This window comes from Rhinopithecus roxellana, chromosome 19 (genome assembly GCF_007565055.1).
Source record: "Rhinopithecus roxellana isolate Shanxi Qingling chromosome 19, ASM756505v1, whole genome shotgun sequence".
NCBI classification, from domain to species: Eukaryota; Metazoa; Chordata; class Mammalia; order Primates; family Cercopithecidae; genus Rhinopithecus; species Rhinopithecus roxellana.
In genome coordinates this window covers 62,883,964-62,905,735 of record NC_044567.1, presented here as the reverse complement: position 1 = coordinate 62,905,735, position 21,772 = coordinate 62,883,964, and the positions used below count along the sequence as shown (strand labels likewise).

The following is a 21,772-nucleotide window of genomic DNA, read 5'->3' as shown; positions in this document are numbered from 1 at the left end:
TCCTCTGTTCCTCTGTTCCTTTCGTTCCTTTCTTTCTTCCTCACCCGTGGACTCAGGTCACATTGCCTTGTTTCCTATTACCATCTATTTAGGAATATAGAGCTTGTATGATACATAGTTAGCTTTGAAGCTGATGCAGTATTCTGGCAAATTGCCATCATTAACTCTTAAATATGAAATAAAGCACCTTTCTTTGAAACAGGAAAGGGGTAGTAAACTTGATTTGTAAGTCATCAGTCTTTACCTGCACCTCCGTTGCCCTCTCTCCCCAGGCTCAATAGTCTCCTCTTTCCTCTGCCCAAGTGATTCTCTTCCCTGTTGGACTTCTCATGAGACTTGCTTCCCTGGGGATTTCGGCTAAATTTCACCAATATTAGTGATAATAATATAAACTTTATGAAAGCTGTATTCTGGCCAGGTACAGTGGCTCATGCCTGTAATCCCAGCACTTTGGGAGGCTGAGGTGGGTGGATCACCTGAAGTCGGGAGTTCGAGACCAGCCTGACCAACATGGAGAAACCCAGTCCCTACTAAAAATACAAAATTACCCAGGTGTGGTGGTGTGTGCCTGTAATCCCAGCTACTAGGGAGGCTGAGGCAGGAGAAGCACTTGAACCTGGGAGGTGGAAGTTGTGGTGAGCCGAGATGTCGCCATTGTGCTCTAGCCTGGGTAACAAGAGCAAGACTCCATCTCAATAAATAAATAAATAAATAAATAAAAAGCTGTATTCTTTGGGGTCATACTTCTGGAATATCTCAGAAATGAATTACTATATTGAGGGACATGAGCATTTTAGAGCTTTTGCTGCATAGTTTGAGACTTTTCCTGAAACACAGAACTAGTTGACAATATATTTAGCAAGCTCTGTACCTGTATTTCCACAGCTCCATCAACGTGGCCACTTTAATTTATTTTTGCTACTTTAATATATTTCTTTTTTCTTTTTTTCCTTTTTTTTTTTTTTTTTTTTGAGACGGAGTTTTGCTCTTGTTGCTCAGGCTGGAGTGCAATGGCGTGATCTCAACTTATCGCAACCTCCGCCTCCCGGGTTCAAGCGATTCTCCTTCCTTAGCCTCCTGAGTAGCTGAGATTACAGGCATGCGCCACCACGCCCAGCTACTTTTGTATTTTTAGTAGAGATGGGGTTTCTCCATGTTGGTCAAGCTGATCTCGAACTCTTGACCTCAGGTGATCTGCCTGCCTTGGCCTCCCAAAGTGCTGGGATTACAGGTGTGAGCCACCGCGCGCAGCCTACTTTAATGTGTTTCTTTTTTTGTTGGTTTTTTTTTTTTTTTTTTTTTTTTTTTGAGGCAGTCTCACTCTTTCGCCCAGGTTGGGGTGCAGTGGTGCAGCTTCCAAGCTTTCTAATGTTCATTATTAACTAGTGTTTTTTTCCCATTGTTATCTTACTCCCATTATGTCCTTTCTGGTTTGTCTTAAGAGTTTTATGATAGGTTAAATTTATTTCTGGAACCTTTCATATATTACATTGATAGGTTGATTTCTTTCTTTGTTTTTCTTCTAACATAAGTTTTGACCACTGGTGCTTTTTTTTTTTTTTTTTTTTTTTTTTTTTTTTTTTTTTTTTGAGGCGGAGTCTTGCTCTGTCGCCCAGGCTGGAGCGCAGTGGCGCGATCTCCGCTCACTGCAAGCTCCGCCTCCTGGGTTCACGCCATTCTCCTGCCTCAGCCTCCCAAGTAGCTGGGACTACAGGCGCCCGCCACCTCGCCCGGCTAATTTTTTGTATTTTTAGTAGAGACGGGGTTTCACTGTGTTCGCCAGGATGGTCTCGATCTCCTGACCTTGTGATCCGCCCGTCTCGGCCTCCCAAAGTGCTGGGATTACAGGCTTGAGCCACCGCGCCCGGCCAGACCACTGGTGCTTTATAAAACTTTTTTTTTTTTTGAGACGGAGTTTTGCTCTGTCGCCCGGGCTGGAGTGCAGTGGCCAGATCTCAGCTCACTGCAAGCTCCGCCTTCCGGGTTTACGCCATTCTCCTGCCTCAGCCTCCCGAGTAGCTGGGACTACAGGCGCCCGCTAGTTTTTTGTATTTTTTAGTAGAGACGGGGTTTCACCGGGTTAGCCAGGATGGTCTCGATCTCCTGACCTCGTGATCCACCTGTCTCGGCCTCCCAAAGTGCTGGGATTACAGGCTTGAGCCACCGCGCCCAGCCTATAAAACTTTTTTGAGACAGAGTCTCGCACTGTCGCCTGTGTTGGAGTGCAGTGGCGCGATGTTGGCTCACTACAACCTCCGCCTCCCGGGTTCAAGCAATTTTCCTGCCTCAGCCTCCCCAGTAGCTGGAATTACAGGTGCCCATCACCACGCCCAGCTAATTTTTTTGTATTTTTAGTAGAGGCGGGGTTTCACCATGTTGGCCAGGCTGGTCTCAAACTCCTGACTTCATGATTCGCCCGCCTCTGCCTCCTAGAATGCTGGGAATACAGGCATGAGCCACTGTGCCCAGTCAAGACTTTTTATTTTATTTTTATTTTGTATTTTTGTATTTTTATTTTTTATTTTTAAGATGGAGTCTCACTCTGTTGCCCAGGCTGGAGTGCAGTGGCGCAATCTCAGCTCACTGCAACCTCTGTCTCCTGGGTTCAAGCGATTCTCCTGCCTCAGCCCCCTGAGTAGCCAGGATTACAGGCGTGCACCACCATGCTCAGCTAATTTTTGTATTTTTAGTAGAAATGGGGTTTCACCATGTTGATCAGGCTGGTCTCGAACTCTTGACCTTGTGATCCGCCCGCCTCAGCCTCCCAAAGTGCTGGGATTACAGGCTGAGCCACCAGGCCTGGCCTTTATCTTTTTTTATTATTTTTATTTATTTATTTTTTTCTTTCTCACGTAAGTACCGCATGCTAACCGATTGTGCCACTGGAGCTATTTTTTTCATTTTCAAGACAGAGTCTTGCTCTGCCACCCAGCCTGGAGTACAGTGGCATGATCTCGGCTCACTGCAACCTTCGCCTCCCGGGTTCAAGCAGTTCTTCTGCCTCAGCCTCCTGAGTAGCTGGGATTACAGGCATGTGCCACCACGCCCATCTAATTTTTGTATTTTTAGTAGAGATGGGGGTTTCACCATGTTGGCCAGGCTGGTCTCGAACTCCCAACCTCAGGTGATCCACCTGCCTCAGCCTCCCAAAGTGCTGAGATTACAGGAGTGAGCCACCAGGTCTGGTGTATTTTTATTTTTTAAAGACAGGTTCTTGCTCTGCTGCCCAGGCTGGAGTGCAAAGGTTTGATCATAGCTCACTGCAGCCTTGATCTCCTAGACTGAAGGGACCCTCCTACCTCAGCCTCCCGAGTAGCTGAGAGTATAGGCACATGACTCCGTGTCCAGTTGATTTTTTAAATTTTTAGTAGAGATAGGTTCTTGCTGTGTTGCTCAGGCTTGTAAGGTATTTAAAAATCTGATAGGATAAGCCTACTATTGTTACATTTCGAGATATGTGTATTTGGTATTTATGCTTGCTTATTCTAGATGAATTCTAATCCGAATCTGTTAGGTTCTAAAAACAAATTCTACAGGAATTAAATTTTTTTTTCCTCCTTCTCTATCTGGAATTTTTTGTTTTTGTTTTTGTTTTTTGTTTTTTTTGAGACGGAGTCTCGCTCTGTGGCCCGGGCTGGAGTGCAGTGGCCGGATCTCAGCTCACTGCAAGCTCCGCCTCCCGGGTTTACGCCATTCTCCTGCCTCGGCCTCCGGAGTAGCTGGGACTACAGGCGCCCGCCACCTCGCCCGGCTAGTTTTTTGTATTTTTAGTAGAGACGGGGTTTCACCGTGTTCGCCAGGATGGTCTCCATCTCCGCCCGTCTCGGCCTCCCAAAGTGCTGGGATTGCAGGCGGGAGCCGCCGCGCCCGGCGACATCTGGAATTTTAAGTTGGTTTTATATTGAAGCCTTGTCTTTTCTTGGGAAGCTATTTCTTTCCTCTTATTTTTCTCTTCTTTATTTTCCCACCCTATTAGGTATTGATCATTTTTCTGTGTGTTTTTTTTTTTTTTTTTGAGAGCGAGTCTCGCTCTTTCGCCCAGGTTGGAGTGTAGTGGCGTGATCTCGGCTCACTGCAAGCTCTGCCTTCTGGGTTCACTCCATTCTCCTGCCTCAGCCTCCCAGTAGCTGGGACTACAGGCGCCCGCCACCTCGCCCAACCAATTTTCTTGTATTTTTAGTAGAGACAGGGTTTCGCTGTGTTCTCCAGGATGGTCTCGATTTCCTGACCTCGTGATCTGCCCCCTTCAGCCTCCCAAAGTGCTGGGATTACAAGTGTGAGCCACCACGCCTGAATGCTGTTAATTTTTTTTCCCTTACAGCCTGCAGCTTTTCTCAGTTCACTTATTCTGATATTTTGTTGACATTGTTGTTTTCCTAGGATGATACTCGTGCTTTCTACAGAGCTGCTTTTTATTTCTTCCTTTCTCATACATGAATAGTCTAATTGGTTTTTCCTCAGTATTGATTGTCAGCCTTTCCAGCCTTGTGTCCTGTGGAAAGAGGGGCTGGGGATGCCTTCTGATGTTTTGGTTTTAAAAGAGCTGACTCTAGCGCTTCACTAAGTATAATGTTGGTGCTTCGTAATTTTATGATAAATTATTTAAAAATAATATCTTTATCATGCATAACCAGCTTTTAAAACAAATAGTTGGCTTAAGTCAAAAAACTCTGCAGTTCACTTTCTCCTTGTAACATTTCTAAATTTCATCCACATCTGAATAATCCTTGTCTTAGTTGGAAGAAATATTTTTTTCCCGAAAACATTCTTTAGTGTCAGAACCATTTGTGATTGTAGTGGTTTTACTCCTGCCCTACTGAGCGCAGTTGTTGTAGCCCTTAGCGTCCATCTTCGCTCTGTGATGTACTCAGATGTAAATCTTCGCTCTGTGATGTACTCAGATGTAAATCTTCGCTCTGTGATGTACTCAGATGTAAATCTTCGCTCTGTGATGTACTCAGATGTAAATCTTCCATAATCTGATGGGTGCTTGATAGTGGCCTTTCCTTCACCAGGAATTGCTCTGATTTATGGTGAAGTAAAACAACCCTCCATGAAAGCATGAAAAGTGTCTAGTCCTAGGTTTCAGTCCTAACTCAGAGTTTTCACCTCCCAGGTTCTAAGTGTACACTGATTTTTCTTCCTAGACAATTCTCAAAAGGTGGGGACGGTTGACATATCTGTTTGAGTGAAAGGCACTCTCATCCCATGAATGTGTTTTTCTTGGGATTTCTGCTATTAATTTTTTTTTTTTTTTTTTTTTTTTTTTTTTGAGATGGAGTCTTTCTCTGTTCCCCAGGCTATAATGCAGTGGTGCGATCTTGGCTCACTGCAACTTCCGCCTCCCAGGTTCAAGCAGTTCTCCTACCTCACCCTCCTGAGTAGCTGGGATGACCAGCGCCTGCCACCATGCCCAGCTAATTTTGTATTTTTAGTAGAGATGGGGTTTTGCACAGGCTGGTCTCGAACTCCTGACCTCAAGTGATCTGCCCACCTCGGCCTCCCAAAGTGTGGGGATTACAGGCGTGAGCCACCGTGCCTGGCCTACAGTCACAGTCTTTAGTCCGTGCTATGCTTGTGCAATAATTTCCCCAGCTAGGAGACAGGACTAGGTGACAAGGTTGTTTTTTAAAAAAATAGGTTTTGGGGGTAGAAGTGCCATTTCCTTACATGCATATATTATGTAATGGTGAAGTCTGGGATTTTGCAGTACCCATTGCCCAAATAGTGAACATAGTACCCAGCAGATAACTTTTCAGGCCTCATACCCCTCCCATCCTCCCACATTCTGAAGCCTCCAGTGTCTGCTTTGTTCGTTGTTGTTTTTTGTTTTTTGAGAGAGTCTCTGTCTCCCAGGCTGGAGTGCAGTGGCACCATCGTGGCTCGCTGCAACCTTTGCCTCCTGGGTTCAAGTGATTCTCCTGCCTCAGCCTCCCAAGTAGCTGGGATTACAGGTGCCCACCACCACGCCCAGCTAATTTTTGTAATTTTAGTAGAGATGGGGTTTCACCATGTTGACCAGGCTGGTCTTGAACTCCAACCTCAGGTGATCCGCCTGCCTTGGCCTCCCAAAGTGCTGGGATTACAGGCGTGAGCCACCGCGCCTGGCCCTGTGTCTGTTATTCCATTCTGCATGTCCATGTTTACCCCTTGCTCAGCTCCAGTGGTGACGAGATTCTTGTCCTTGTTTTGCCATTGTCTTTTTTCCCTGAGCAAGGCATTTAATCCGTCTCAGCCTTAATTTCTTCTCTGTAAAATGAGGGATTCAGTCACACATTGATTTTTCTTTTTCTAAAGTGTGATTGCTTAGCTGAAAGCCCAGCCAGTAGATTGGAAGAAGTCATTGATCAGCCCTTGTCTGAGCAGTGTGCCCTGGTTATTTTCCTCCCTACCTTGCCAGGAACAAACAGAAATTTAAAAACTGAAACGTCGTTTATGCTTATTTCAAAGACACATAGAATGATAAGAGCAATATGGAGTTGACGGATTTGGAGCTAGCAATTAAGCAGAATGCCAGTAATGTGGAAAAATGCAAAGGCATATAAAATGACTTCCTATCCTTAGCAAAAATTCACACAGAATCCTGTCCCATGCACGTTTTAAGTGGAAAAGAATGACCCCAGAAAGTGGATTTAAAACTAATAAAGCTAAGATGTTTATTATCATTAGTGATAACTTCTGTATAATTGTCACAGAAAGCTTATGCATGAATCTGTAACTTGTTATTATGGTCTTCACTAGAAATTGCATGTCTTTTTTAATTTCTGAAATAATTTATTGGGATGAAGAGCACTGTCAGTTTTTGTATTAAATTGTTTCAGTAAAGCATGGCTCAATATTTGACATGATGAATCTGAATGAAGTGATCAGATCTATGTGAGGAATGTGGTTCTATGCTGGATGTTTTGTGGACAAAACAGAAAAAAAATCCCAGCCTAGAAGCATTTTTGAAGTTGCATTGAGGAAAAGCTATAATCTGGGGGTCATATTGTCACTCTGAGAGAACTACTATGTTCTTTCTTGCTTTCTCATCAGAGGACATCCTTGTATCAGTACCACTCAAATTCTCTGTTCTCCAACTCCTGGCCTCAAGTGATTTTCCTCAAGCGATTCTGCCTCAGCATCCCAAGTAGCTGCAATTACAGGCACGTGCCACCACACCCAGCAAATTCTCCATTCTATACAACTTTTTTTTTTTTTTTTTTGAGACAGAGTCTTGCTCTGTTGCCCAGGCTAGAGTGCAGTGGTGTGATGTCAGCTCACTGCAACCTTCCATTCCTAGGTTCAAGCAATTCTCCTGCCTTAGCCTCCCAAGTAGCTGGGATTTCAGGTGGGTGCCACGACACCCAGCTAATTTTTTGTTTGTTTGGTTGGTTGGTTTCTTTTTTGTTGTTGTTTTTTGAGACGGATTTTCACTCTTGTTGCCTAGGCTGGAGTACAATAGCATGATCTCGGCTCATTGCAACCACCGCCTCCCAGGTTCAAGCATTTCTCCTGCCTCAGCCTCCCAAGTAGCTTGGATTACAGGCATGTGCCACCATGCCTGGCTGATTTTGTATTTTTAGTAGAGATGGGGTCTCACCATGTTGATCAGGCTGGTCTCCCAACGCCTGACCTCAGGTGATCCGCCCACCTCAGCCTCCCAAAGTGCTGGGATTACAGGCGTGAGCCACCATGCCTGGCCTTATACAACTTTTCAAATTCTCTCTCTCTCCCTCTCTTTTGAGATGGAGTCTCACTCTGTCGCCCAGGCTAGAATGCAGTGATGTGATCTTGGCTCACTGCAACCTCTGCCTCCTGGGTTGGAGCAGTTCTCCTGCCTCAACCTTCCAGTAGCTGGGATTACAGGTGTGCGCCACCATGCCTGGCTAATTTTTGTATTTTTAGTAGAGACAGGGTTTCACCATGTTGGCCAGGCTGGTCTTGAACTCCTGACCTCAGGTGATCCACCCACCTTGGCCTCCCAGAGTGCTGGGATTATAGGTGTGAGCCACTGTGCCTGGCCAATTCTCTCTTTTTTTTTTTTTTTTGAGACAGAGTCTCACTCTGTCACCCAGGCTGGAATGCAGTGGGCGTGATCTCGGCTCACTGCAACCTCCGCCTCCTATGTTCAAGCGATTTTCCTGCGTCAGCCTCCCAAATAGCTGGGACTTCTGGCTGGCGCCACCATGCTCAACTGATTTTTGTATTTTTAGAAGAGTCGGGTTTTGTCATGTTGGCCAGGCTGGTCTCGAACTCCTGACTTAAGGTGATCTGACCGCCTTGGCCTCACAAAGTGCTGAGATTGCAGGCGTGAGCCACTGCACTGGCCTCTCAAATTTTCTTTATTTCCTTTTATTTAATTCCTGGGCTGGGGTCCTCTGTCTTGCACGTGTGGTTTTGTACTGCACTGACTTTGGAATCAGTAGCCAATCCCTTTCCTCATACTCCTTGCTGACTCCAGAAAAATGGAAATTAACAAGAATTATAAAGTAATACAGAAAGGGACAGTGCTCCCATCTATGATTAAGTGCACGCAACTAATTCATACTTAAGGTTTTTTTTGTCTCCTTTCCTTGCTATATTTAAATTGCTGATTCTCTCACACCTGATGACTCTTCTCTCAAATGCCCATCCTTGATATTTCCTCGAAGTTTTGTGCACCGAGGGCGGCCTGAGCCTCTGGATCTTCACTTGGGCATGTTCCTGCCCACCTTGCTTCACCAGGCAACTGCGGAGCAGCAGGAGCGCTTCTTCATGCCCGCCTGGAACTTGGAGATCATTGGCACTTATGCCCAGACAGAGATGGGTCATGGTATGGAGTATTCAGTCTACCTTCTGGGTTGGGCGGGCCCCTGTGAACTTACCATGTGTGGAGTGCCCACCATGTACCATCGATGGCGTGTCGATGTTCTGTGGTCTGTTTAAATGAGCTTTTTTTGCAGAGTACAGGTTTTGGTATAAACAGTGCTTTGGTCAATGGGAATTAAAGGTTATCATAGTGATAAAACGATTGTCTTTTTTATGCCATAGTTCTCCTTCAGAGGGTCAAGAATTACAAGTCAGGTTTTATTTACCAAGTGGCTTTCAATGTTACTGAGGTTGTGTGGAATCTGTGTGCATATACAACCCAAAACTGGTTTTTTCTTCATTACTATCTGATTACCTTTGCTACTGGTACTTTAATGAACTTATACAAATTCCAGAAGAAATATAAATAATAGTTTGTGTACCCTTGGATTTGCTTGAGGGAAATGAGTAGCTTATAACTGAAGTGTGTGACATTTTGTGCTTTGGAGTTATTTGTACTTTGAGTCAATCAGTAGTTCTACAAGTGACTTGACTGGAGAGTAAAAAAACCAAGATAAGCCAAACTTGGCAGGCATTTGGTTTCAGACACTATCTCCACCTTTCATTGATCTTTCCATCCCCCACCTGCTTTCTTCATGCACCTGGGTGGACTGGAGGTGGCCGCTGTTCCTCTTTGTATCTGCTCTGAATTGGATCCATGTTTGCCATTCATTTATTATGGCTTCTCTTTTTCTTCTCTGATGTTTCAGAAAAACTGGTCTAGTGTGTATTTGCCACTTGCTCCTTATTTCTATACAGCTGCTGCTTTTTATTTGGTACTGAATAGTATTTTACAGGATTTTCATGAGACTCCAAGTGGAATACTATTTGTTTCAGTTGTGCTTTTGAAAACATTTTGTCCTTATCTGTTCTGTTTAATGTCGTCTGCTTTTCTGTAAAAGCTGCTTCTTTGATGAAAGATGTCTGTGAAAGTTGTGGATTGCATGTAAGTTGGTTATTCAACTTAGAAGCTTCTAAATGTTTCAAAGTGTGTTTGATGAGGTCTAGCGTTATGAAAGCGGATAGGTAAAAGGTTCCCAACATTTGCTTTAGTCAGTAGTTTTGTAGAGACTGCCACCTAGAACATTTTTCTATAACTCTTTTCAGATAGTTTTGGTATATTTATGTGAAGATTTAAAACATAAGACCCCATCTATCCCAGTACACGTAAGAAACTGGAAACTCTTCCTTGCTGCATTAATGAACCAGCTAGGACTAAGTTAGGCCTGCTATTGGAAATCTGTAGGGTCAACTGAGACCTTATTATTGGACCTTTTTAGGAATTTTTTGAAGTCACATTCCAGGTCATTTCCCCAATAATGGTTATACTTTTATACTTTATTATTATTATTATTATTATTATTATTTTGAGATGGAGTCTCGCTCTGTCACCCAGGCTGGAGTGCAGTGGCACAATCTTGGCTCACTGCAACCTCTGCCTCCTGGGTTCAAGCAATTCTGCCTCAGCCTCCTGAGTAGCTGGGACTACAGGCGCATACCACAATGCCTAGCTGTTTTTTGTATTTTTAGTAGAGATGGGGTTTCACCATGTTAGCCAGGATGGTCTCGATCTCCTGACCTCATGATCCACCCGCCTCGGCCTCCCAAAGTGCTGGGATTACAGGTGTGAGCCACCACGCACAGCCATACATTTTTAATTTATAAGAATTTTGGCTGAAATGTCTTTCTCTCACATGTTATCTTATTCTTATTAGTACAGAATTCGAGAATGTTGAATTGGTGTGGTTAACATAATACATATGAGTTGAAATTCGCATACTTGCAACTCAGAGATGGGTTTAAAAAGACAGTTAACATCCCTGTTAAATTCATATATTGTGATCTTAAAAATGTGATTCTAAGTTGCCTTTATATTTTCTTTCAGTTGCTGTAAATAAATGTAACAAATCAATTACAGAAATGGAACATGCATGATGATACTTAGATTTTCAACTTAATGGAAAACCATCAGATAGCGTGGGAAATTCAGTGTCTTGGTTGTCAACCAGTTGTAGCTCATCTACTGGTGTTTTTTGTTAGATTTTGTTTTTCTCTGAGATATGAGAGTTTAAAGGACTATGCAGGAAATTTTTCCTTGTGCCTATTTTTTTCCCCATCTCTTAACTGAAGTCAATGTAATTTATCTCCTTAGGAACTCACCTTCGAGGCTTGGAAACCACAGCCACATATGACCCTGAAACCCAGGAGTTCATTCTCAACAGTCCTACTGTGACCTCCATTAAATGGTGGCCTGGCGGACGTAAGTGAATTTTTTAGCATTTATTGGATGTTTTGAAGGTTTGTCATGAGATTTTGCTTAGAATGTAGAGCTTTTATGAGAACGTCGGCCAGGCTTGGTGGTTTCACGCCTGTAATCCTAACACTTCGGGAGGCTGAGGTGGGCGGATCACTTGAGGTCAGAAATTCAAGACCAGCCTGGTTAATATGCTGAAACCCCGTCTCTACTAAAAATACTAAAATTAGCTGGGTGTGGTGGCACACACCTATAGTCCCAGCTACTCGGGAGGCTGAGGCAGGAGAATCACTTGAACCCGGGAAGATTGCAGTGAGCCAAGATTGCACCACTGCACTCCAACCTGGGCATCGCAGCAAGACTCTGTCTCAAAAACAACCCAACAAACAAACAATATGTGTGGGGTGTGTGGGTGTGTGTGTATAGACAGAGAGAGAGAGGAGGTGTGTGTGTGTGTGTGTATAGAGAGAGAGAGAGAGAGCGCGCACGAGAGAGAGGGGAAAGCCAGGCATAGTGGCACATACCTATAGACCTGTAGTCCTGGCTACTCAGGAGGCTGAGGTGGGAGGACCACTTGAGCCCAGGAGTTCAAGCCTACAGTGAGCTACTGTCTGTGATCATGTCCACTGCATTCCAGCCTGGGTGACAGAGTGAAACCCTCTTTTTTTTTTTTTTTTTTTTTTTGAGACGGAGTCTCGCTCTGTCGCCCAGGCTGGAGTGCAGTGGCCGGATCTCAGCTCACTGCAAGCTCCGCCTCCCAGGTTTACGCCATTCTCCTGCCTCAGGCTCCCGAGTAGCTGGGACTACAGGCGCCCGCCACCTCGCCCAGCTAGTTTTTTGTATTTTTTAGTAGAGACGGGGTTTCACGGTGTTAGCCAGGATGGTCTCGATCTCCTGACCTAGTGATCCACCTGTCTCGGCCTCCCAAAGTGCTGGGATTACAGGCTTGAGCCACCACGCCCGGCCAACCCTGTCTCTTAAAAAAAAAAGAAAAAAATGACAGGGCACGGTGGCTCATGCCTGTAATCCCAGCACTTTGGGAGACCGAGGTGGGCGGATCACGAGGTCAGGAGATCGAGACCATCCTGGCTAACATGGTGAAACCCCATCTCTACTAAAAATACAAAAAATTAGCCGGGTGTGGTGGTGCGCGCCTGTAGTCCCAGCTACTCAGAGGCTGAGGCAGGAGAATGGCATGAACCCGGGAGGCGGAGCTTGCAGTGAGCCGAGATCATGCACTGCACTCCAGCCTGGGAGACAAAGCGAGACTCCATCTCAAAAAAAAAAGAAAAAAATTTAAATAGCTTTAACACAAAATTTTTTTTTTTTTTTTTTTTTTTTTTTTTTTTTGAGACAGGAGTCTCACTATGTCACCCACGTTGGAGTGCAGTGGCGTGATCTCGGCTCACTGCAACCTCCACCTTCCAGTTCAAGTGATTCTCCTGCCTCAGCCTCTGAGTAGCTGGGACTACAGGCGCACACCACCAAGCCCAGCTAATTTTTGTATTTTAGTAGAGATGGGATTTCACCATATTGACCAGGCTAGTCTCGAACTCCTGACCTCGTGATCTGCCCGCCTCAGCCTCCCAAAGTGCTGGAATTACAGGTGTGAGCCACCGTGCCCAGCTGACCTGAAACTTTTATCTCTTCTTATTCCATTCTGAGTTATTATCTTGGAATATATATTTCTGATACAGTTAGTGGTTAAAGGATTTTGTTATTCACATTGTATATTTTATTTAATTATAATTTATATGTAAGAAGGCACATGTAGCTAGTGATTACTGTTTTGGACAGCACTGCCTTAAGGGATAACAAGGAAGTAGTTTAAATTAATATTCTTATTTTTATCCTAAAATTTTCTCTGTGTAAATGTATGAGAAATAAGCAGAAAAGAGTAGTAACTGTTAGCTTAAGGGAATTTCTTTCTGAAAGCTAAGTGTGATACTGTCAGCAGAAAGGCTTTCTGGACACATACTATTGGTTTTGTGTAGTGTTAAATTTAACATATTCTTTCTTCTTTTTTCTACCCTTTAAAAATGTACGAACGTTTACTCACCCCTCTCTTGTTCCCTTTGATATTACAGTTGGAAAGACTTCAAATCATGCAATAGTTCTTGCCCAGCTCATCACTAAGGGGAAATGCTATGGATTACATGCCTTTATCGTACCTATTCGTGAAATCGGGACCCATAAGCCTTTGCCAGGTAAGAACTGTTCATCTGATGTTGAGATGAAAATGAAACTGAGCACTGTCTTAAAAGGTAGAATGCCCAACTAAAGAGGCGGAGCGAAAGCCAGAAATTCCAGAGCATAAACATCTCATGACTGTCCTTTCATCTGTGGTAGGAATTACCGTTGGCGACATCGGCCCCAAATTTGGTTATGATGAGATGGACAATGGCTACCTCAAAATGGACAACTATCGTATTCCCAGAGAAAACATGCTGATGAAGTATGCCCAGGTATGTTTTGATAGAAAATAGAAGCAGAGGCATCAAACAGTGGGGTTGCAGTGGCTGTTGCTCACAATAGGGTTAGAATGATCTGTTCTTTTAGAAGGTAATAACAGCCAGGCACACTGGCATATTCCTGTTATCCCAGCACTTTGGGAGGCTCAGTGCATGGATGACTTGAGCCCAGGAGTTCAAGACCAGCCTGGGCAACATAGTGTGAACCCATCTCTACAAAAATTTTAAAAATCTAGCTGGGCATGGTAGCACACGTGTGTAGTCCCAGCTACTTGGGAGACTGGGGTGGGAGGATCACTTGAGCCTGGGACGTCGAGGCTTCAGTGAGCTATGATTACGCCACACTGTACTCCAGCCTGGATGACAGTGAGACCTTGCCTCAAAAAAAAAAAAAAAAAAAAAAAGGCTGGGTGCGGTGGCTCACACCTGTAATTCCAGCACTTTGGGAGGCCAAGGCAGGAAGATCATGAGGTCAAGAGATGGAGACCATCCTGGCCAACCAACATGGTGAAACCCCGTCTCTACTAAAAATACAAAAAAATTAGCCGGGCGTGGTGGCGTGCGCCTGTAGTCCTAGCTACTTAGGAGGCTGAGGCAGGAGAATCTCTTGAGTCCAGGAGGCAGTGGTTGCAGTGAGCAGAGATTGTGCCACTGCACTCCAGCTTGGCAACAGAGTGAGACTCTGTCTTATAAAAGGAGGTAATAAGGCCAGGCATGGTGGCTCATGCCTGTAGTCCTAGCACTTTGGGAGGCTGAGGAGAGCGGATCATGAGGTCAGGAATTCAAGATCAGCCTGACCAATATGGTGAAACCCCATCTCTACTAAAAATACAAAGATTAGCTGGGTGTGATGGCACGTACCTGTAATCTCAGCTACTCAGGAGGCTGAGGCAGGAGAATCACTTGAACCCGGAAGGCAGAGGTTGCAGTAAGTCAAGATCGCACCACTGCCCTCCAGCCTGGGCAACACAGTGAGACTCTTGTCTCAAAAAAAAATAAAGGAGGTAATAATGCATTTTTCCTTCTGATGCTTTTTTTTTTTTTTTTGAGAGAGAGTCTTGCATTGTCACCCATGGTGGAGTGCAGTGGTATGATCTTGGCTCACTGCAATCTCTGCCTCCTGGGTTCAAGCGATTCTCCTGCCTCAGCCTCCCAAGTAGCTGGGATTACAGGCATGTGGCACCACACCCAGCTAATTTTTTTGTATTTTTAGTAGAGGTGGGGTTTCACCCTGTTGGCCAGGCTGGTCTCGAACTCCTGACCTCGGGGGACCCTTCTGCCTCGGCCTCCCAAAGTGCTAGGATTACAGGTGTGAGCCACTGCACCCAGCATTTTTTTTTTTTTTTTTTTTTTTTTTTGAGATGGAGTCTCACTCTGGCACCCAGGCTGGAGTGCAGTGGCACAATCTCAGCTCACTGCAACCTCCGCCTCCCGGGTTCAAATAATTCTCCTGTCTCAGCCTCCTGAGTAGCTGGGATTATAGACACGCGCCACCACACTCAGCTAATTTTTGTATTTTTAGTGGAGACGGGGTTTCACCATGTTGTTCAGCCTGGTCTCAAACTCCTGACCTCTTGATCCGTCCACTTTGGCCTCCCAAAGTGCTGGAATTACAGGCATGGTCATCACGCCCACTCTGATGCTTCTTTTACTGTGACAGTGAAATCAGAAGCAGTTAGCAGGGTTGAAGGATATATTTTGATTTGCTAAACCAATGATTCTTAAACTTGCATGTGTTAGAATCACCTGGAAGGCCAGTTAAAGCCCAGATTGCTAGGCCCTACCCCGGAGTTTCTGATTCAGTTGGTCAGGGTGGGGACTAAGATGTAGTATTTCATGCAAGTTGCCAGGTGATGCTGATGCTGCTATTCCAGGGACTATACTTTGAGAACCACTGAACTGCCTCTTGGACTTAAAAAAAGGAAGCATCAGTCCCACGTTCTTCTTCCAGGTGAAGCCTGATGGCACATACGTGAAACCACTGAGTAACAAGCTGACTTACGGGACCATGGTGTTTGTCAGGTCCTTCCTTGTGGGAGAAGCTGCTCGGGCTCTGTCTAAGGCGTGCACCATTGCCATCCGATACAGCGCTGTGAGGCACCAGTCTGAAATCAAGCCAGGGTAAGGGTAGGGTCCTAGATGGGCTCAGTACCGAAAGCCTAGTTTTTACCTCATTCAGATCCCAGAATTCCCAGATGTCGATAGAGAAGATGCATTGGCACTGCAAAATTGGCTAGGGTGATAACTGGGCCTGTAATTTTGTATCTAGGCTTCCTTTTCTTAAGAGGAAAGATAGAAATAACCACCCTTGCTATAATCAGTGATTGCCAAAAAAGAGAATACTCACCTTATTATCTTTAACCTTTTAAGAAAAGTAGTAATAATATTACTTGAACTTTGTAAGTGAAATGTTCAACACATTAAAGGCAATTTGAAAGTTCGGATTACTACTAGCAGCTGTAAATTGTGCATGGTGAAAGTTACATTAAATTTGTTTCCCTTTTGCATTCATGGCCACAGTTTATTCCTACAACTGCCTTTCACTGATACTCCCTGATACTCTTTTTACTCTTAAGGAATAAAGAAATTGGCCAGGTGTGGTAGCTCACACCTGTAATCTCAGCACTTTGGGAGGCCGAGGCAAGAAGATTACTTGAGCCTAGGAGTTTGAGGCCAACCTAAGCAACATAGCGAGACCCTGTCTCTATTTTCTTTCCTTTCCCTTTCCCTTTCCCTCCCCTCTCCTTCTCTAATCTGTTAAGAGGAGAGGAGAGGCTGGGCACAGTGGCTCATGACTGTAATCTCAGCACTTTGGGAGGCCGAGGCAGGGCGGATCACGAGGTAAGGAGTTCAAGACCAGTCTGACCAACATAGTGAAACCCTGTCTCCTTAACAAATCTGTTAAGACACAGATTGGAGGTCTGAGGAAATGATCAACAGTACTCATGCCTTCTTGTCATCTGTCAGGGCCCCAGCCCCTCGGCTGCGTATTCTAGCTCTTAAGAGAGAGCTCACCTGGCTGCACGGAGTTTATATGCTTCGGTTAGGCTTTCGGGGCTATTGATATCCACCATGGTTGGCCAGACTGCTACCTGCTGTGGCTGGATGCGTTGACTGGGCAGGTCATTCAAATAGGACACCATGCCACACACCAACTTTCCTGAGTGCACCTGGTCATAACTTTTCATCAGGAACCTAAAAATCACCAGTAAACCTGCTTTTAGTAACTACTTTTTCTTTTTGTTTTTTGAGATGGAGTTTTGTTCTTGTTGCCTAGGCTGGATGGAGTGCAATGGCCAGATCTCAGCTCACTGCAACCTCCTCTTCTCAGGTTCAAATGAATGATTCTCCTGCCTCAACCTCCCAAGTAGCTGGGACTACAGGCACTTGCCACCACGCCTGGCTAATTTTTAATATATGTATATTTTTTTAGTAGAGACAGGGTTTTACCATATTGGCCAGGCTGGTCTTGAACTCCTTACCTCGTAATCCACCCACCTCGGCCTCCCAAAGTGCTGGGATTACAGGAGTGAGCCACCACACCTGGCCTTTTTTTTTTTTTTTTTTTGATGGAGTTTTCACTCTTGTTGCCCAGGATGGAGTGCAATGGCACAATCTTGGCTCACTGCAACCTCTGCCTCCTAGGTTCAAGTGATTCTTCTGCCTCAGCCTCCCAAGTAGCTGGGATTATGGGCATGTGCCACCATGCCTGGCTAATTTTTTTTGTATTTTTTAGTAGAGACAGGGTTTGACCATGTTGGTCAGGCTGGTCTTGAACTCCTTACCTCGTGATTCTGCCTCCCCTCCCCTTCCCTCTCCTTTTCGTCTTTTTTTTTTTTGAGACGGATTCTCACTCTGTCGCCCAGGCTGGAGTGCAGTGGCACAATCTCAGCTTGCTGCAGTCTCCGCCCCCTGGGTTCAAGTGATTCTTCTGTCTCAGCCTCCGAAGTAGCTGGGATTACAGGCGCACGCCACCATGCCAGGCTAATTTTTGTATTTTTAGTAGAGACAGGATTTCACCATGTTGGCCACACTGGTCTATTTTCAACAAAATTAAAAATTAATTAAATTTTGAAGCCAGGAGCAGTGGCTCACGCCTGTAATCCCAGCACTTTGGGAGGCCAAAGCGGGTGGATCACTTGAAGTCAGGAGTTCGAGTACCAGCCTGGCCAACATAGTGAAACCCCACGTCTACTAAAAATACAAAACTTAGCGGGTGTAGTGGCGGGTGCCTGTAATTCCAGCTACTCGGGGGACTGAGGCAGGAGAATCACTTGAACCCAGGAAGTGGAGGTTGTAGTGAGCCGAAATCACAATACTGTACTCCATCCTGGGTGGTAAAGGGAGACTTCATCTCAAAAAATAATAATTACATTTTTAAAAAGAAATAAAGGAGTTGATAGAATCAGACCCTTGCTAATTCTTACACTTCAAATTATTATTATTTTTTTTTGAGACGGAGTCTGGCTCTGTCGCCCAGGCTGGAGTGCAGTGGCCAGATCTCAGCTCACTGCAAGCTCCGCCTCCCGGGTTTATGCCATTCTTCTGCCTCAGCCTCCAGAGTAGCTGGGACTACAGGCGCCCGCCACCTCGCCCGGCTCGTTTTTTGTATTTTTTAGTAGAGACGGGGTTTCACCGTGTTAGCCAGGATGGTCTCGATCTCCTGACCTCATGATCCACCCATCTCGGCCTCCCAAAGTGCTGGGACTACAGGCTTGAGCCACCGCGCCCGGCCTTATACTTCAAAATATTTAACACCATCCATTGGGTCTTCTCCAAAATTGTGGTCAAAATGCAGTGTATTCAGCCATCTGGTGAGCAGAGCTTTTCAGCATTGCTGCCTTACTGGGTTGTCTAACATTGGTTTTGTATGTTGCTATGAGGTACAGTTTTCTTAGTCATACTGGAAAGACTAGGACAGATACGGACTTTGCAGCTAGAAAATTACTGTCAGCCTACACAGTACAAGGTAATTAGAACATGGTTTTAGGGAGCCAAATAGCCTAGGCACGATAGCTCATGCCTGTAATCCCAGCACTGTGGGAGGCTGACGCAGGAGAATCACTTGAACGTGGGAGGTGGAGCTTGCAGTGAGCCAAGATCGTACCACTGCACTAAAGCCTGGGTCACAGAGGGAGACTTCATCACAAAAAAAAAAAAAAAAAAAAAGAGAGCCCCAATTTCCATCTAAGACCTGACACATATGAGCTGTGTGACTTCAGGCAGATTCTTGACCTCTCGGTTTCCCATTTGTAAAATGGGGATAGTAATAGTAACTACCTCACAGTGCCCTTATAAGGACTAAATAAGTTAAAATATCAAGTGCTTAGATTAGAACCTGGCATATAGAAAGTTCTGTATAAACATTTACTTACTATTTTATTCTTTTTCTATGTCGTGTAGTGAACCAGAACCGCAGATTTTGGATTTTCAAACCCAACAGTATAAACTCTTTCCACTCCTGGCCACTGCCTATGCCTTCCAGTTTGTGGGCGCATACATGAAGGAGACCTATCACCGGATTAATGAAGGCATTGGTCAAGGGGACCTGAGTGAACTGCCTGAGGTACGAGTTTGGTCTCATTCACTCGTGGGTACCCTTCTGTTTCATGGTTGCCTGTTGGACGATGTCCAGGAGATAACTAGATGTTGAGATTTCCTGAAAAGAATAATGTATTCTGAGAACTTCTTCTGGTTGAAGGTAGATCAGATATGAAGAACTGTGGGGTTTGTTGTTAAGTATTTTTAGTGTTATCCAAAATATCGTACCATCTTGATTATTTGTCGATCAAGGAAATGTAAGTGGTGAATTTTCAGCCAAGTAGAGCAGCGCAGATGGCTGTGGGTAGTGTTCTCCATTCTTCTGGCCAGTCGGACAGCTGTGCTTCTTCAGTTTGCATGTGTGGCAGCTGTGTTTTGACAGTGGCCGGGATGTTAGAGGAGGGGTGTGTTTTCTCATTGGTTCTCGGGCTCTCAGCACCACAAATGTCCTGACAGATTTGTGCTTGTCCTGTTAGCTTCATGCCCTCACCGCCGGACTTAAGGCTTTCACCTCCTGGACTGCAAACACTGGCATCGAAGCTTGTCGGATGGCTTGTGGTGGGCATGGCTATTCTCATTGCAGTGGTCTTCCAAATATTTATGTCAATTTCACCCCAAGCTGTACCTTTGAGGGAGAAAACACTGTCATGATGCTCCAGACGGCTAGGTGAGAGTCAAATCCGCGATTCCTCCCATCTGTTCATAAGAATGTTCTAGTCCTTTTCCTAGGTTCTTGTTCCCATGGTTTTTCTTCACCGTATATATATATATTTGTTCCTGAAAGGTATACTTTTACCTTCCATTCTGACTCACTGTTTTTATTTCGTGGTGAGGCTAGAGAGTATGAAGCACCTATTACATAGCTTGAAGTTGTATCAAGGGTAGAGTTACTGGGCTGGGCACTCATGACTAATCCCAGCACTTTGGGAGGCTGAGGCGGGCGGATCACGAGGTAAGGAGTTAAAGACCAGCCTGACCGACATGGTCAAACCCTCTCTCTACTAAAAAATACAAAAAAATTAGCCAGACATGGTGGCATATGCCTATAATCCCAGCTATTTGGGAGGCTGAGGCAGAAGAATCACTTGAACCTGGGAGGCGGAGGTTGCAGTGAGCCAAGATTGCACCATTGCACTCCATGCTGGGCAACAAGAGTGAAAACTCCATCAAAAAAAAAAAAAAAAGGCCAGGTGTGGTAGCTCACTCCTGTAATCCCAGCACTTTGGGAGGCCAAGCCGGGTGGATCACTTGAGGTCAGGAGTTAGAGACCAGCCTGGCCAACATGGTAAAACCCTGTCTCTACTAGAAACAAAAATATATTAAAAATTAGCCAGGCATGATGGCGGGTGCCTGTAGTCCCAGCTACTTGGGAGGCTGAGACAGGAGAGTCATTCATTTGAACCTGAGAAGAGGAGGTTGCAGTGAGCTGAGATCTGGCCATTGCACTCCATCCAGCCTAGGCAACAAGAACAAAACTCCATCTCAAAAAACAGAAAAAGTAATTACTAAAAAGCATGTTTACTGGTGATTTTTAGGTTCCTGATGAAAAGTTATGACCAGGTGCACTCAGGAAAGTTGGTGTGTGGCATGGTGTCCTATTTGAATGACCTGCCCAGTCAACGCATCCAGCCACAGCAGGTAGCAGTCTGGCCAACCATGGTGGATATCAATAGCCCCTGAAAGCCTAACCGAAGCATATAAACTCCGTGCAGCCAGGTGAGCTTTCCCCCAAGAGCTAGAATATGCAGCCGAGGGGCTGGGGCCCTGATAGATGACAAGAAGGCATGAGTACTGTTGATCATTTCCTCAGACCTCCAATCTGTGTCTTAACAGATTAGTAGAAATTGCTGCAAAAAACCTTCAAAAAGAAGTGATTCACAGAAAAAGCAAGGAGGTAGCATGGAACCTAACTTCTGTTGACCTTGTTCGAGCAAGTGAGGTCAGTGGTAGTTCTCTTTTTCCCCTTCCCTGCCCTGCAGCGTCCCGCATTTTCTGGTGCAGAAACCCTAGTCACTGTGTATTGAATCTTTTTCTAAGGTTCTCAAACTCAGGTATTTTCTGTTTAATCTTAGGCACATTGCCACTATGTGGTAGTTAAGCTCTTTTCAGAAAAACTCCTCAAAATTCAAGATAAAGCCATTGAAGCTGTCTTAAGGAATTTATGTCTGCTGTATTCTCTGTATGGAATCAGTCAGAACGCAGGGGATTTCCTTCAGGTCAGTCTTTTCTAAGTGCAAGTCTTTTTTGTTGTTAAGAAAAGTAATTGTTGGCCGGGCGCGGTGGCTCATGCCTGTAATCCCAGCACTTTGGGAGCCCGAGGCAGGTACGGTGATCACTTGAGGTCAGGAGTTCAAGACCAGCCTGGCCTGGTGAAACCCTGTCTCTACTAAAAATACAAAAATTAGCCAGGTGCAGTGGTGCACGCCTGTAATCCCAGCTACTAGGGAGGCTGAGGCACGGGAATCGTTTGAACCCTGGTGGCAGAGGTTGCAATGAGCCAAGATTACAGTGGTGCAGTGAGCACCACTGCACTCCAGCCTGGGCGACAGAGCAAGACTCTGTCTCAAAAAAGAAAAATAGCTGGGCGCAGTGGCTCACACCTGTAATCCCAGTACTTTGAGAGGCCAAGGCAGGTGGATCACCTGAGGTCGGGAGTTCAAGACCAGCCTGACAAACA

General features: G+C 45.1%; 1 protein-coding gene across 1 annotated transcript in view; it reads left to right on the top strand.

Annotated features, from left to right (window-relative positions):
• Nucleotides 1–21,772, top strand: part of ACOX1 (acyl-CoA oxidase 1) — a 36,889-nt gene that overhangs the window by 11,637 nt on the left and 3,480 nt on the right. Inside the window, 10 exon segments of the mRNA XM_010387550.2 lie at nucleotides 10,982–11,089; nucleotides 13,171–13,290; nucleotides 13,433–13,548; nucleotides 15,506–15,675; nucleotides 18,958–19,120; nucleotides 19,572–19,762; nucleotides 20,631–20,769; nucleotides 20,771–20,811; nucleotides 20,929–21,034; nucleotides 21,168–21,311. Of these exon segments, the coding sequence (XP_010385852.1) occupies nucleotides 10,982–11,089; nucleotides 13,171–13,290; nucleotides 13,433–13,548; nucleotides 15,506–15,675; nucleotides 18,958–19,120; nucleotides 19,572–19,762; nucleotides 20,631–20,769; nucleotides 20,771–20,811; nucleotides 20,929–21,034; nucleotides 21,168–21,311 (1,298 nt within the window).